Genomic DNA, 14,952 nt, shown 5'->3' with positions numbered 1-14,952 from the left:
CTTGAACACTTCGCCAGCAAATAACTTTGCATGAAAAAACTAAAAATAAATAACCGATCATGGGTCAAGTGTCTAACCAGAGAAAAAAAACAGAACCCACATTCTATGCAAAGTCTCGATCGTAGATAAGTTTTGTGTAGCTCAAACTAAAGATTCCCACACTGTGCTCATCATCAACAGTAGCATCATTTTACTTTGCTTAGAGCTAATTAGCTTTTAAAAAAAAATAACATCAGGTTAATAAATGATCAGTGTGTAAGAACAAGTAAAGAACTCACTGTTCAGTTCAGCTCATTGAAGTTAGTTATAGTGCTGTAGTAAAAGGTTGGAGCACACTTGCTTTCAGAACTGTCTTCACACTTTGTGACAGAGATTCAACAAGGTGCTGGAAACATTTCTCAGAGATTTTGGTCCATATTGGGGGTGACTGCTGCAGATATGTTAGCAGCATATCTATCTGTGTGATTGAGATCTGATGACTGTGACTTCCAATACAATGAACTCATTGTCATGTTTAATAAACCAGTTTGAGATTCATGACATGGTGCGTTATCCTGCATCATCAGAGGCTGCACTTCCCACAATGCTGTCCAGGGCATGTTAGGACTACGAGGAGAATTAAAGTAAGCAACCCCTGTAGAGATTTAACCACCAAACACAAAATGATACTATGACCCACTCACTCTCCAGCCTTTCAGTCCCAAGGAAAGCTGTTTGGGAATCTTCAGAGCAGGAATGCAAATACATTATGCTAATTTTCCTGTTGACAAAAACGTATTTATTCCTTAAAAAACACCCACATTCCCTGTCATTAATGATCAGTTTTATAATCATTTAGAAAAAGATGCACTGTATATCCCAGCAGCAGCAGCTTCCTCAGAGTGGCAAGTGGAAAGAAGAGATGCTTCGTGCCCTGCAACACTCTGCAGATGATCAGAGGCAAATGTTCAGAAAAATGAGAACAGAGATGAGAGAGGGGGAGGCAGCATCAGCCAGGTCAGAAGAAATGACTACAAGTGAGGGAGTTCACCATGTGAGGAACTTTTTGTTGATCTTTCACTCCAGATTATTAAACTATCTTAATCTACCAGATAAAGGGTGGGTCCTGTGGTGTGCAATTTATCTGAGACTGCAGTCCCCAATGCACATGTGATGTTCATCCTCACATGACTAAACAAAAAATATGACTTATGATCAGTAATGGTAGAAGTATTCAGAGTTTACCTAAGTAAAAAAAAAAAGATCCCTGGCACAAGTGAATACAGTGAATTTAAAAGTGAACTTAGTAAAAGAGAAAGAGAAACAAAGAATAAATATATTAATAATAGTATCAGCAAGTAGGGTCCATTGTCTCAGTGACTTATCAAACTACTTTTGCACTTGGGATGGAGATTGTGATGGCTGCACTTACAGCCACACAGTGGTAATACCCACCATGTTAGTGTAGAGGCTTATAAGTAACATTGCATTCACATTTCTTTCTTTAAATATAGGAATTAATTTACAGGACAATAAATAACTGGTTTTGGTTTAGAGTTAATTCACATATCCACATAACACTGCATTCTAAAATAAGTGCGCACATTTTAGTTTACACTGTTATGTATGATTAATTTTTTGTTTTCTGAGTTACCTTAGTTGCAGCTGTTCCAGTCCCTTGATTAAGGAGCCAAGAGGTGGAAAAGGGGCGGAGCAAGCTTTAAAGGAAGACTACAAATTGGTTCACGCCATAACTCAGGACCATGGGGGGGGATTGGAGTTCATTATGTTTGGTTTAGTTAGGTTTTGTGTGTTTTACCCCTTCTCCTGTTTTTGTGGGCTGATCAGCCACTATTTAAGTTTCCCCTTCCTCTTGTTAAGTTAGGTCAGTTTGTTTGAGTTATCAGTTGTGTTGTCAACTTTGAGTAGAGTTTTGTTATTTTGACCTCTTTTATGGGCCCAAGATTTTGAGTCTTATTGCATGAGTAAACCAATTATGTTTTTTGGGTTAAATAAAAAAAATCATTTTTTTGGACTTTAACCTGTGCCTAAGTTTCCTTCACTGCTCGGTCCATCACAGAGATGCAGGGTACACTGTGGTCAGACAGCCAATCATCATCACGTGAATGCCACAGAGACAGAAACACAGAAACATTCACTCTCACATCCATGCCTTTTTCACCATGGTGCAATAATTGAAAGATATGTTTAATGATTCCAACCTGGAAAAAGTACTACTAAAATTAACGTCACCAATAACCCTAACATGCATGGGTGTGTCTTATATTTGCAGCTTCCAGGAAAGTGCTGGGCTTGCAAGTGGATTTTAAACAAGATGAAGAAATTTGCAGGACCAAACGCCACTGCAGAGGTAAAATGTCTGATAGAGTACCTGCAGCAGTTAACGGCACCATTCAGTCAGAACAGTAATGCAAGTTTTACTTTCACAGAGCCTGAAGTCAAAGTTGCTCTCTATCTGCGATGAAATTGGACTCTTAAAATCTTTGTGCCGCAAATTTGTGAAGGTCCACCTGGAAGAATTGATTGAGGAACTCACAACCATCTGTGTCAACATGGGAGCATGCAAGTAAGTTCGCAGTGGTTCATCTAAATGCTTTCATTTTTCAGATGATTGGGATTAGTCACTTTGTAGCGACTTTAAGTTCCCACTATTTTGTCTTACTGACCTGAAACCATATGGTTTAAATCAGGGTTCACACCCTTGATACTTTAATGATGATTACAATAAAACAATGAAATATAGTTTTTATCATAACTCATTATATTTAAATGTATGTGTTTCTGTTTTTCCAATTTTCCCTCTTTAGGCCAAGGGAAGTGGACCTGTTCTTTTATCCAAAGGAGGGAGGTCCAGACACTGAAATTAAGGAGTTTCAATGGCCTCACATGCATGAAAAAAAAAATCTTCAAACTTTATTCCAAAAATAATTGACAAGAGCTAGCTCCCACACTTTAAAGTATCATCACTTTTATCCTTCAAAACAGCTTACCTTTATTTCCTTTACAATGGCTGCATTTTCCATTCTTCTATCTATGCAGAGCTTAAAAAATAAACAGATTAAATCATTACACTGACTCTGTTTTTTTGTGTTTGCCAAATCTAAATAAAACTTCAAGTTCAGAGCAGCCATTGTTATCAAAGATATGAATGTTCGAACTGTCACTATGAAGCAGGAGCACCACAGCTTTTGCTGAGTCAAGTCATGCACATACATTTTTAGTGATTCTTCTGGTGGCACTTCTTAGAATTTTTAATGGTGTAAAGAAAGTCAGATAATGATAATTTTCTGTTTTCAGCAGGGAATATTAAAAGTAAATGAACAAAAACACCCCTTTTCTATCTGGGGTAAGGGTAACGCAATAAAAGCCTCATACTGGTAACACATGTATGGATGAGTTGCCAGTCTCTGTTTTAGCCCTGCGACAGAGTATACACCACACACCACACTGAGCACTGGAGCCCCTCAGGGCTGTGTGCTCAACCCACTGCTGTTCACTCTGCTGACTCATAACTGTGCAGCAATGCACAGTTCAAACCACATCACCGATCACCAATGACACGACTGTGGTGGGTCTCAGTGAGGACCTCACCTGGACACCAAACAGCTGGTCAAGAAGGCTCAGCAGCGGCTGCATTTCCTGAGGAGGCTGAGGAAATTTGGTATGTCGGCCAAGATCCTCAGCAGCTTCTACAGCTGCACTGTGGAGAGCACATTGACCAGCTGCATGACTACATGGAACGGCAGCACTACTGCTACGGACCGCAAACGCCTGCAGAGAGTGATGACTGCGGAGAAGATCACCAGGAGTCCGCTGCCCTCTCTGCAGAGCATACCATCACAGAGTCCAGAGGAGAGCTGCCAACATCCTCAAAGACCCCACACACGCTCAACACGCACTGTTCCAATCCAGAAATTCACAACTCAACAACTCCTTCTTCCCCACTGCTATCAGACTCCTGAACAGCTGACCTACCTCAACTGCAATTTGCACATCAGGACACTTTGCACACTAAGTTCATTTTGCACATTAAGCTCCTTTGTACATCTGCATACCTCACTTGTCTTCACTTACTTATTTTTGTACTTATTTAATTATCTTTCATTAATTTTTATCCTTATTTTTATCCTTATTTATCTTGTTCCTTTAACCCTTACCTAACTTGGCATTTGTGTATGGACAGCAAAGGAAGAATTTCATTGCACAGAGAAATGCTATTTCTTCTGTACACATGACAATAAACACTTTGAATCTCAAATCTTGAAATCAAAGCTTCACAGTAAATCTATAAGTGTTTTATAGTAGGTGTCCATTGAGTAAATTAGCCCTTAAAAATGCAGTGTTTCATATCTACTTTAAGAAAACTGTTTTCTGCACTTCCTTTGTTTCAAGAAGAGCCTCGCCATTGCATGCATGAAATCTGTTCAAAGCTATCTGCCACTCAGAACAACTTGGCTTTAAAAACCCGCAGGAAATTTCCCCAGTTGTAAGTGGTGCCTTTGTGGCGGCATGTGTGAAACTGACTCTTTCACGGATGTGTTCTCCAATAGGACGTTGGAAATGAACCACTGTTCATTTGGTAATACTTTTATTTTAGTGAATCATCTTGAATGCCCTTTTGGATATTTTTATCAATCCATTTTCATCCGCTTATGTGTGACAGACTGGTGACCTAACTGGGGTGTATCTTGTTCTATTTCAGCTGAAATAGATTCATAACAGCACCTACAAGAGGGGATGACCTTAAGCAGCCTTGGTTTATTCCCACCTGACCAACCTAATGTCTTTACTGATATTTTCATGCACAGCACCTGCCGGCCCACAACTTGACTGCTTAATTTCCCCCTCACTGTTTGTACAGGCTCTGCACTACCTGCTCAGCAGTGTGTAAAAGCTAAAGAGTCATTAACCTTGCGTTTTCGGTGTTTGCCACACATTCCCATATTCTCTTTGCAGTTTTAGAAGAACATGATAGGATTTCATGCAGGTATGTCCATTTTTAAGTTGTTTTTCAATTTTGCAATTCTGTGAGATTGTGAACTTTCACACATACTCTCTATACTCTATGACACATGTCAGCAACTGTCAGCAGCATTTTTTTTCTTTTTACAATGTTGCTGACTGTGCTCTTGAAAGCGAGAATGTACAACACGTAAGCGTTCGAAGCAAGAAGGTGTTGGTCTGCGTTTCCTTTTCAGCTGTTAAAACTATAGAAAGCTCACTAGCAAATATATCTTCAAAATTGAAATACACAATGGAAGACTCAAACCATACATTTGGGCAAAATATCAAAAGTGGCATGCGGTGTGAGAGGCCCAACAGCCCTGTAGTGTGGGGATTGAGAGTGCCATTATAATGTCAGGACGTTACTAACTTACAGGTAAAAGGAGAAAAGGTGGCTGCACAATTCTTTCACATTGCACCATTTTGCACATATTCTCACACAAAAACACATACAGATACGAATATTGACGGAACCTCAAAATATACACATGGTCAAAATGTGAAAACTTGTGGTGTGAGAGCCACAAAAAGCATAGTGGTGGTGGAGAGGGCCGGTAAGATCTTTAAAATGTAGATCTGAAGTAAAATCTGATAACACTGCCCTTGCAATATCTACTTCAAAAATATACCAGTCACTAAGAACAAGTTATCAGACAGAGATGCGGTTCACATCATTAAGAAGCTGTTTTTACATTGCATTTTACATTTTACATTGATTAAAAACATAAAATAAAGGAGCTGCTAGTCAATGCACTTATATGCTTTTAACATTAGCTCAAAGCTGCAGCTTACCAGTGGGAGAATGGGCTGCCAAGACAAGAAATGTAAGAAGAGCTATCAAATTTGCGCATGTTTTTCACCTCTTCATGTGCACCCATGATAAGGTGCAAGTCAAACCAGGGGAGCATAAATAACCACAGCACACAAAAGTAGATCCTGGTGCTCATGTTCCCCAGGGAAGCTACGCACATACACCCAGCCATCCATGTGATGTAAATGAAAAGATTCAGTAGACCAGGCGACCCTCATCCATAACTACAGCAAGCACTGACCTTTTTGGGAATTTGAGCCACTTTAGGGCCTCCTATGACTAACATTCACACACATTCATACTACTATGGATAAATCAGAAATAAACATGCAGTTAGTATCTTGTCCAAGTATACTTGGGACCGGACCACCAACCCTCCGGTTAGTAGGTGACCTGCTCTACCACCTGAGCTACAGCCAGTATCACAATTTGACCCTTGTCATACTTGCTTAAATCCTTACGCTTGCTCTTATATTTTTTTATGCTCCTAACATCAACTCTGAGGACAAAAAAAAACACTTTCCCCGTAAAATAATTCTAAACTTCTTTTTTGTCAGTGCTCATATAATTGTGCCTGATCAGTGATGATATGCCTCTCTCTTTCTAGTCCCTGTCAGTATTCTCACTGTAGGATTTTGAATCAACTGAAGGTTTTCAGGAAGCTTTCAAGACAACCTCAAGAATATTCTTTGTGTATTATTCCACACTTCGCAGGGTTTTTTTGCAGATCAGTGAACCTTGGCCCATCTTTACTTGTAAAACCTTTGCCTCTCCGTGACATGCTTTTTTATACTAAATAAAGCCAGCTGGTTTAATCATTTGCAAAATGTTCTTCCAGCTGTTTCCTTTGAGAACCGCTTACTTTTCCAGCTTTTTGTTGCCCCTGTCCTAACTTGTTTAAGATATGTGGCTGAAATCAAATTCAACATGAACCAATATTTTACTCGAAAGGTTACAATGTATCAGTTTAAACATTTGGTATGTTTTTTATGTTTTACAATGCAAATTATTTTATTTACTAGATGTGCAAATCAATGAATTCTCTTTTGATTTCCTTTTTTCACAGAATCCCAACCTTGTTAGAGTTGGGGTTGTATTTCAACTGACAGTTAATGCTGTTTAAAAAACACTTTATTCTGCAAATTTTAAAAATGCTGTTTAAGGGTCACTATGTGGTAAAATAAGTGCTGATTTTTTTTGAGAAGTAAACTGAATAAGCCGCAGAGAAGTATAAAAGGCCCAGAAAACAGCACAAATCTGACAGCGTGGAAAACCATGAGTCCTGCCATCACCATCGCCCTTCTCCTGCTCTCCACAAGTAAAAAAGTAGCAATATTTACTCCACCTTTAAGATAACTGAACTACTTTTCTAAAGCATGCTTTATTTCTTAGCTTTTGTTGCGTCGTTGAAGACTCTGAAGGACCAAACTAAGGAGGAGCATTTTCCACAGCATGAAAAAAAGAAAGGTGACCACAACAAAGAGGAGGTGAGAAAGCTAAAATTTGACAAAGTTTCCCTTGTAGAGAAGCTTATTTTGTTATTTTGTGCAAATTGAAAACTTTTTACCAAAACTTTTATCTCAGATTCTGTGGGATGAAGTTTTTCCAGGCTCCTGCCGTACTTGCATGACTATTGTGTCCAGAGTGCAGAAGCAGATTGGAAGTGATAAATCAAAGGTAATGACTGTAATATATGGTGAACAGTACTGCTGTAATGACCTCTCAGAATTTCTTGTAATTTTTCAGAAATTCCACATAAAGAACCTGACAGTGCTGCCAATAAAATACCAGCATATCAAACTGTTATTGGATTGAAGTGGTAGGGTATAGGAAATTATTTAAATGTGTAGAAAAGTCTTCTTCAGCAAATAAATGTGACACTGACACAGAAATAGCCCTCTGGGGTTTGACATTTGGGAGGGGATTTTTAGATAATAGGAAGTTATATACAGTGCAGTCAGGGGCAGCACAAATGTGATCCCCTTAAACTGATTTTTTTGTAGTTTTATTGTCTCTTTTCCTCCTATAGTTATGGATTCTGTCACTAGTTAGCTAACATAAACAAATGTAAGTCTATTAGCTGCTTCACAGACAGTTGTATCTATGTCCGTTTTTCAAAACAGGGCATAGTGGTGTAAATTAGCCTTTATGTGTTAGCATTTCATGTCCTCTTTAAGGTCCTGCTAAAGCATTTGATGGGTTTAAACTTTGACTAGACCACTTCAAAACCTTCATTTTGCTTTTTGGGGTGTTTTTTTGTTTTGTTTTTTGAGTCATTCAGAGGTGGACTTGTTGTTGAATTTTGAATGACCATCCTGCCACATAAACCATGTGCACTTGAGCTTTGGGGCATGAACTAAAACATTCGCCTTCGGGATTTTTTTGGTAGAGAGAAGACTTTATCGGTCTATTAGTTACAATAAGCTGTCCAGGTCCTGTAACAGCAACACAGCCCCAGACCGTCATATCACCACCACCGTATTTGACCATGATGGCCTTTTTATGAAATAGTGTGTTCGTTTCATGCCAGATTTAATGGGACTCTGACTTCTCAAAAGCTCCGCTTTTATCTTGTCAGTGGGCCCACTGATCATAAAGATGTTTTTTGGAATATGTGAGGTGAGCTTTTGTAATCTTTTTGCTCAGCAGTGATTTTCACCTTGGAACTCACGCATGGGTCTCAGTTTTGCCCTGTGTCTTTCTTATTATTGAATAATGAACTCTGACCTTAACTACGGTAAGTGAGGCCGACACTTCCTTTGAAGTTTTCTGGGCTCCTTAGTGACCTCCTGGAGGAGTCAGTACTGTGCTTTTGGAGGAATTTTGGTAGGATGGGAAGGTTCACCGCTGTTCCAAGTTTTCTCCATTTGTGGATAATGGTTTTCCCTGTAGTTCATTGGAATCCCAAAGCCTTAGAAACCCTTTTCAGACTGAAAGAGGTCAATGAGCTGATTCTTTTACATCGTTGCATGATGTGTTGCTTTTGACACTTTTTCTTAGCTTACTGTAAGGATTTCTGGCAGTAATGAGGCCTGGGCGGGGTTAATGAAATTGAAGTCAGCTTTCCAAAAAATGTGGTTAATCAATTAAATCATAACTTAACAAGAGTGGAAATCATTTTTTCACACAGGACCTGGTAGGTTTGGACAGCTGTTTCCCCTAAATTAATGAAATCATCATTTAAAAACTGCATTTTGTATTTACTTGGGTTCTCGTTGTCTAATGTAAAACTTTGTTGGATGATCTGAAACATGTAAGTGTGACAAATATGCAAAAATCTAGAAAAGGGAAGGGGGCAAACATTTTTTGACGCATCTGTAGCTTTGTATATATATGCCACAAGCCAGCAGCCAGCATTATTGTCAAGTTTTATTAATGCTGTGCATTTGCTGTTTTTGTCATACTTTTTTCGTCTATAGTCTCAGTGTTGGACACATAATTTAAAGCTATTTTAATTTAACCTTTAAGAAACCTATACTGAAGCTGCTTGTTTACTGTTTTCACATATTTTTACTTGAAGGACAAAATCAGGAGGCTGTTGGATGGTGCCTGTAATAAACTGAAATTCAATTTCCTAAAGTCGGCCTGCAGAAAGATCTTGAAAACAGTAAAAAACAAGTTGATTGACGCCTTGACCAACGGCAAGTCTGCCAAGACCATCTGCACTAATCTGAAACTCTGCAAGGCCACCTTTTTATAAAGTTCTGAAGAACTTGTGATGCTTCAACTGTTTGTGTTAATAACACAAGCCTGTGTTCATATTTTCTTGCTTTTTCCCTCCCAATAAAAAAAAAACATATTTTTACTGTGATGTCATTGGTTTTCTTATACATATACGTATTATGAGACTCATATTCTGTCAACTATAGACTAGATGAAAATTAAAATAGTTGCTTTTGAGTGTGCATACTGGAAGCATATTGCCTAATTAGTCATCACCATAAAGCATGACCGTCTTCTGTAACTACTAAGCTATTAACAAAGCAATTGACTCTATTGATTAGAATTAGAAAGTCTTATTTTACTCATAATGTGTCCTGTTTACTTGCAATAAATAAAACTACATAATAATTTCACGTCTGACATATAATTAATCCACACAGGTTCCATTGGGAAGTTGCCTTGTCTTCTCCAAAACCTCTGTTGCACAGAAGCAATGAGGTGTGCAGATTTAACTCTTATCAGTAAGCAGCTAGTGAGCTTGAATTAGCAGCTAGTAAACCTGTGTACTGCAAATGCTGCAATTCTTTGAGCTTCTGACTTTAAGAGTTCTCTCTCACCTCTGATCTCTGACAGAAATGCGAAAGTCTACTTTCAAAACTGAGTCGCCTCACTGGACCCTTATAAGGTCGCACATTGCCTTCCAGGAAGTTATTAACTTATAGGCAGGTTGAGAAAATAGGCCTGCACAGTTACAATTACCTCTGTCCAAAGTCAGTGTTGGTTTTTGTTTATATATGACCACAAAACTGAAATACATATTTGTGGATCAATAAACTGCATATTAAAGGTTTAGAATAAGATTTACACATAAATTTATAGCATGATACAGTCATTGATTTTCAGGGGTTTTAACAATGAGGCAGGGACACTGTGACAGCCTTAAGCCATAAAAGGATCACTGTGTTCTAAATGTGGACAACACACTAATTGTTCTTTAGTGGGTGGGCGAGGTGGTGCGTGACCCAAACCACGCAAAATGTGTTTTCACATGTGGTTTGAATTTTACACCTTGCAATGAGGTGTGTGTAGAGCCCATGCACCTTTAACTGTATAAAAGCAGCCATAACTACAGATACTAGCATTACCTCTCAGTGGCTGCGATGGAAACGTCTTCCCTCCTCTTTCTGTGCCTCGTGGCAACATTTTCAGGTGTGTAACGAAAAAATTGGTTTGCATGAGAATCCGTATGAAACTGCCAAATCTTCTCTTTATGATTTAAAGTGTGATTAAGTATTTCTGTTTGTTTGAATCGCAGTGCGCGCTGTCCATGGACGGACCTTAGAGATCAGCATCGATGATGAAGAGGATGTGGACGTGGGAGTCTCGATGGGGGCAAGTGGGGTTAGTGTTAATATTAAAGAACTTAGGTTACACTTTATCAGTCCACCTTTAGATATCAGGAGTCACACTTTGCAGTCTTTGTGAAAAGCTTTTTCATGTCAAATTAATTTCTACGCCAACAACAATCAATGGATTAGAAATGAGAAAAACAAATGAATTTTGTTCATTTGTAACACAATGTGGGGACATATCTGACTTCTGAAACCCCAACTATGCTGATATTTTGAGGTTAACCACACACTATGTCCAACAAAACCATAACATTGCATGGTATTTAACGAGCTTGCCAAAGAAATGAGTATACCAGTGTATCCACGGAATATACTGAAACATGTCTCTAAGTAGGATAAATTCCCTGAATGACTTATCAAACAAGTTTTGCACTGGGGCTGGAGACTATCCCAGCTAATACTGGGTAAGATTAAGAGGGTACGCTGTGATCGGGTAGCCACTCACAGGGATGGCACATAGACACACACGACCATTCGCTCGCACATCTACAGCTTATTGATTAGAGTCACCAATACACCTAACATGCATGGATGTGTCTTATATTTGCAGCTTCCAGGAAAGTGCTGGGCTTGCAAGTGGATTTTAAACAAGGTGAAGAAACTTGCAGGACCAAACGCCACTGCAGAGGTAAAATGTCTCATAGAGTACCAGCAACAACTAACGGCATCATTCAGTCAGAGCAGTAATACAAGTTTCTCTTTCACAGAGCCTGAAGTCAAAGTTGCTCTCTGTCTGCGATGGTATTGGACTCTTAAAATCACTCTGCCGCAAATTTGTGAAGGTCCACCTTGGAGAATTAATTGAGGAACTCACAACAACTGATGATGTGAGGACCATCTGTGTCAACATGGGAGCATGCAAGTAAGTTCCCAGGGGTTCATCGAAATGCTTTCATTTGTCAGATGATTCACTTTGCAGCGACTTTAACTTTAGATGTTAAGTTTGAGACTGAGACCAAATTCAGCATGCAAACATGCCTTAATACTACAATGACACCGATGATACTGCAACCCTGATTTTACACCACTATTATTTTTCTCTCTCTTTAGGTCAAAGGAGTTGGAGCTGCTCTTTTATGCAGAGAATGGAGCTCCACTTATTGACGTTAATGAGCATGACTAACTTTAGATGTATGAATAAACATTGGAAAAAAAATCTCAGTAATGACTGAGAAGACTTAGCTCAAGTAATCATTACTTTTGACTTCAGCTTTGTTTCCAATCTGCATTTACTTACCTTTATTTCCTTTGCAATGCAATGTTTTTTTTAATTCTTCTGTCTGTATCTGTGCACAGCTAACACAAATAAACAGCTGAAATGATTACACTCACTCTGTTTTACTGTTGCATTTCACCAAACCTTAATAAAACCTCAATTTCAAAGTAGATGCTCTGATCAGGGATATGAATGTCAGCATTGCGACTACAAAGCAGAAGCACCCCCAGCTTTTTCAAGTCAACTCATACATGTAAGGGTCTTGTGGTTCTTGTGGTGACACTTCTTAGAATCGTTTAATGACTCAAACCACGCTTTTTCCTGTTCTCAGAGTGAAATATTAAAAGCAACAACATTAAAGCAGCCTTTTCTATGTGGAGTAAGGGTAAGGTTTTAAAATACATTGGACTGGCTGCATGAGTGGGTGGAGGGTTTCAGGAAACATAATATTTGGCGTTTATGCCTCACATTTTAGAGTCATAAATTTGCCAAAGAAAATCAAAGAAGTACTCATGTAAGTAATTAAAATGAGCACTTTTCAAAAGCACCCCTCCCCTAAAAAAAAAAAACCACACTAACCAAACGCAAGTCTAAGGAGATGAGCTTTAAGCTGTTTTTTAGACACTGCCGAGGACACAGATCTGAAGCACAAGTCTGGGGGCCAGTTTTACAAAAACTCTGTGGATCGAGCTGGTTAGATATGAGGACAAAGTGAGGACTTTGAGAGAAGAGGGGTTTATTTATCCTAAAACACACAAAAATATACAAAATGAGCTCACAATACAGGGCAAAAGAGGGCAAATGAACATAACTAAACTCAAGCCAAATAAGCAACTTTGCATAACTGCAAGCTAACTGCTAAACAAAAAAAGGTGACCTAACACACAAAGAACAAGAGCACTCTGAGAAGACAATGCCCCCCTGAGGGCCAAGGGCTATACTAAAACTTTGATGTTGTACGATGTATTTATTAGAACATGCTGGTATCAGCCTGCTTTTATAGCAACTGACCTTTGATCTGTGACCTCAAAGGATTATTACTATTTTCTTTTCTTTATCCATGTGATTGGAGCTGAATTGACTGAAATCTTTGGCTTCTATAAACTATAAAAACTTAAGATTTTCAGATATATTCACTCAGTGGGTGATTTTGTGAAGCATTACGGCGTTATTGTGATGTAATAAAGGTATCATATTAAAAAAATTAAGAAGTCTCTCCACGCCCTTTCATATGATATATTATCAATGTGGTTTCTTGAAAAAAAAAAAACATTTTCAAGATCAACTTTGACCTTGGGCTCTAACCATGAAGGTCAAGGTCAAATGGTCATTTGATGAAAATCAAAGACTAAATCAGTTTGATTTGAAAGTTACATCAAATAAATAATACTCAACACAACACTAAGCAAACAGGCAACTCATAAGTCAAAGAAAATTTAAGAAAAAATACTTAATTCTACCGCCTGTGACAGAGCTGCACTTGGTGTGATCCAATCAGCTCTTCCTGTATATTACACTGCTGCGTGGTTCTCTCTTCCTGATGCCAGGATCCCTCGGCAGCTGAAGGCTCCTGATCGAAGATTCAGCAAATGAGGTGAGGGGATCAATGCATTAGCTCACGTACAAATCTGTCAGGTGCACAAAGAAGGACTTCAATTATTTCACAAACACTGTGCATTTTTCAGAACATTTGAAAGGTTAGTGGTAACATCTGTGTCATGAACACTTCTCATAGCAGTAGTACTGGGAGTATTGACGCTAATCATAAATGCTTATGAATCACTGTCTGTAAGACAGAAACAAAGAATGGAGAACCATCATCATCATCATGGACGCACATCTCCCACCCCCTTGCATTTAAGTCACCAAAGCCACAACAGACAAGCAACTAAAAAAGAAAATGCCTTAACCTCTGTTTATTGGGTGAATAAACAAATGAGTGAATAAACACCATATAATGTTATTTCATGGTGGATTTTGTAGAATTATGCCTCCATAGTTCAATTCAATTTTACTTATACAGCACCAAATCACAACAACAGTCACCTTAAGGTGCTTTATATTGGAAGGTAGATCCAACAATCACATGAGCAAGCACTTTGGGAAGGAAAAACTCACTTTTAACAGGAAGAAACCTCTGCCATAACAAGGCTCTATGGTGTTTTCTTCACTTCTGACTCTTGCTTAATTAGTAAGAGTGGATTAATAGACTTATAATAAGCTGTTTTCCACGTCCTCCTTTCACACATCAGCACAGTCCAGAGCACATGACAGAAAAAATCGCAGTGCCTGCCCAGCTTTAGGTGTACTGTCGTCAGAGACTTGCACCGCAGTGTTGGCGTTTGTTTCCCTGTTGGCCATGCTTCTTGTTGTGGTCATCTGTTGTCGTCTGGTATTTTCTCCGCAAGCGACCTTTCCTCGACTAATGAGATGAGCGGTAATCTGAATTGTCATACTCGAATTGTCATAAGTGTGCTGTCAGCTCATTGGTCACAACGCAGGAGAGGAGCTGGGAATTATGTTTTCAAACAAAGCGTTAATTCCATTAACATTTATAGACTACTTTTGATTCTCACTGTATTACGGGACAAAGTGCGTCCCTTATTAGCTCAATACGGGACGTGTACTTTTGTTTCTAAATACGGGACGATTCCGTTTTTTAAGGGACGGTTGGCAACCCTAGTTGTGACAATCAGTTTCTGAGTGTTCCCTCAGTCAAGCTATGAATAATGGGGGTTTTCCCCCTCTCTTCCTATTCATGTCTATAAACTGGCAATAAAGGATTTCAAACTGGTCCAGTGATTACCTGAGTTTTATTCTTCTGGAACTTAATGAGCAGTTGAACT

The 14,952-nt window shown here is 38.8% G+C and overlaps 2 protein-coding genes across 2 annotated transcripts; both read left to right on the top strand.

The window, feature by feature from the left end:
- Positions 1-7,081: 7,081 nt before the first annotated feature.
- LOC106633257 (antimicrobial peptide NK-lysin) lies at positions 7,082-9,620 on the top strand. Its single transcript, XM_014334645.1, has 4 exons — positions 7,082-7,133; positions 7,208-7,302; positions 7,400-7,492; positions 9,336-9,620. Exons 1-4 carry the CDS (start codon positions 7,091-7,093, stop codon positions 9,513-9,515), a joined length of 411 nt encoding a protein of 136 aa, XP_014190131.1. The 5' UTR covers positions 7,082-7,090; the 3' UTR covers positions 9,516-9,620.
- Positions 9,621-10,509: 889 nt separating this feature from the next.
- nkl.4 (NK-lysin tandem duplicate 4) lies at positions 10,510-12,037 on the top strand. Its single transcript, XM_042222481.1, has 5 exons — positions 10,510-10,687; positions 10,794-10,879; positions 11,441-11,518; positions 11,598-11,752; positions 11,941-12,037. Exons 1-5 carry the CDS (start codon positions 10,639-10,641, stop codon positions 12,011-12,013), a joined length of 441 nt encoding a protein of 146 aa, XP_042078415.1. The 5' UTR covers positions 10,510-10,638; the 3' UTR covers positions 12,014-12,037.
- The last annotated feature ends 2,915 nt before the right edge of the window (positions 12,038-14,952 follow it).

The sequence above is a fragment of the Haplochromis burtoni genome, unplaced genomic scaffold (assembly GCF_018398535.1).
Source record: "Haplochromis burtoni strain Fernald_Lab_line unplaced genomic scaffold, NCSU_Asbu1 Contig_86, whole genome shotgun sequence".
Classification (NCBI taxonomy): Eukaryota; Metazoa; Chordata; class Actinopteri; order Cichliformes; family Cichlidae; genus Haplochromis; species Haplochromis burtoni.
The sequence above is the reverse complement of the archived record's forward strand: the minus strand, read 5'-3'. Positions and strand labels throughout refer to the sequence as shown.

Coding starts and splice junctions, on each gene's coding strand:
- LOC106633257 (XM_014334645.1), top strand. CDS start 7,091: ATGAGTCCTGCCATCACCATCGCCCTTCTCCTGCTCTCCACAA. Junction 7,134..7,207: donor CCTTCTCCTGCTCTCCACAA/GTAAAAAAGTAG, acceptor TTTATTTCTTAG/CTTTTGTTGCGTCGTTGAAG. Junction 7,303..7,399: donor GTGACCACAACAAAGAGGAG/GTGAGAAAGCTA, acceptor CTTTTATCTCAG/ATTCTGTGGGATGAAGTTTT.
- nkl.4 (XM_042222481.1), top strand. CDS start 10,639: ATGGAAACGTCTTCCCTCCTCTTTCTGTGCCTCGTGGCAACATTTTCA. Junction 10,688..10,793: donor CCTCGTGGCAACATTTTCAG/GTGTGTAACGAA, acceptor TTTGAATCGCAG/TGCGCGCTGTCCATGGACGG. Junction 10,880..11,440: donor TCTCGATGGGGGCAAGTGGG/GTTAGTGTTAAT, acceptor TTATATTTGCAG/CTTCCAGGAAAGTGCTGGGC.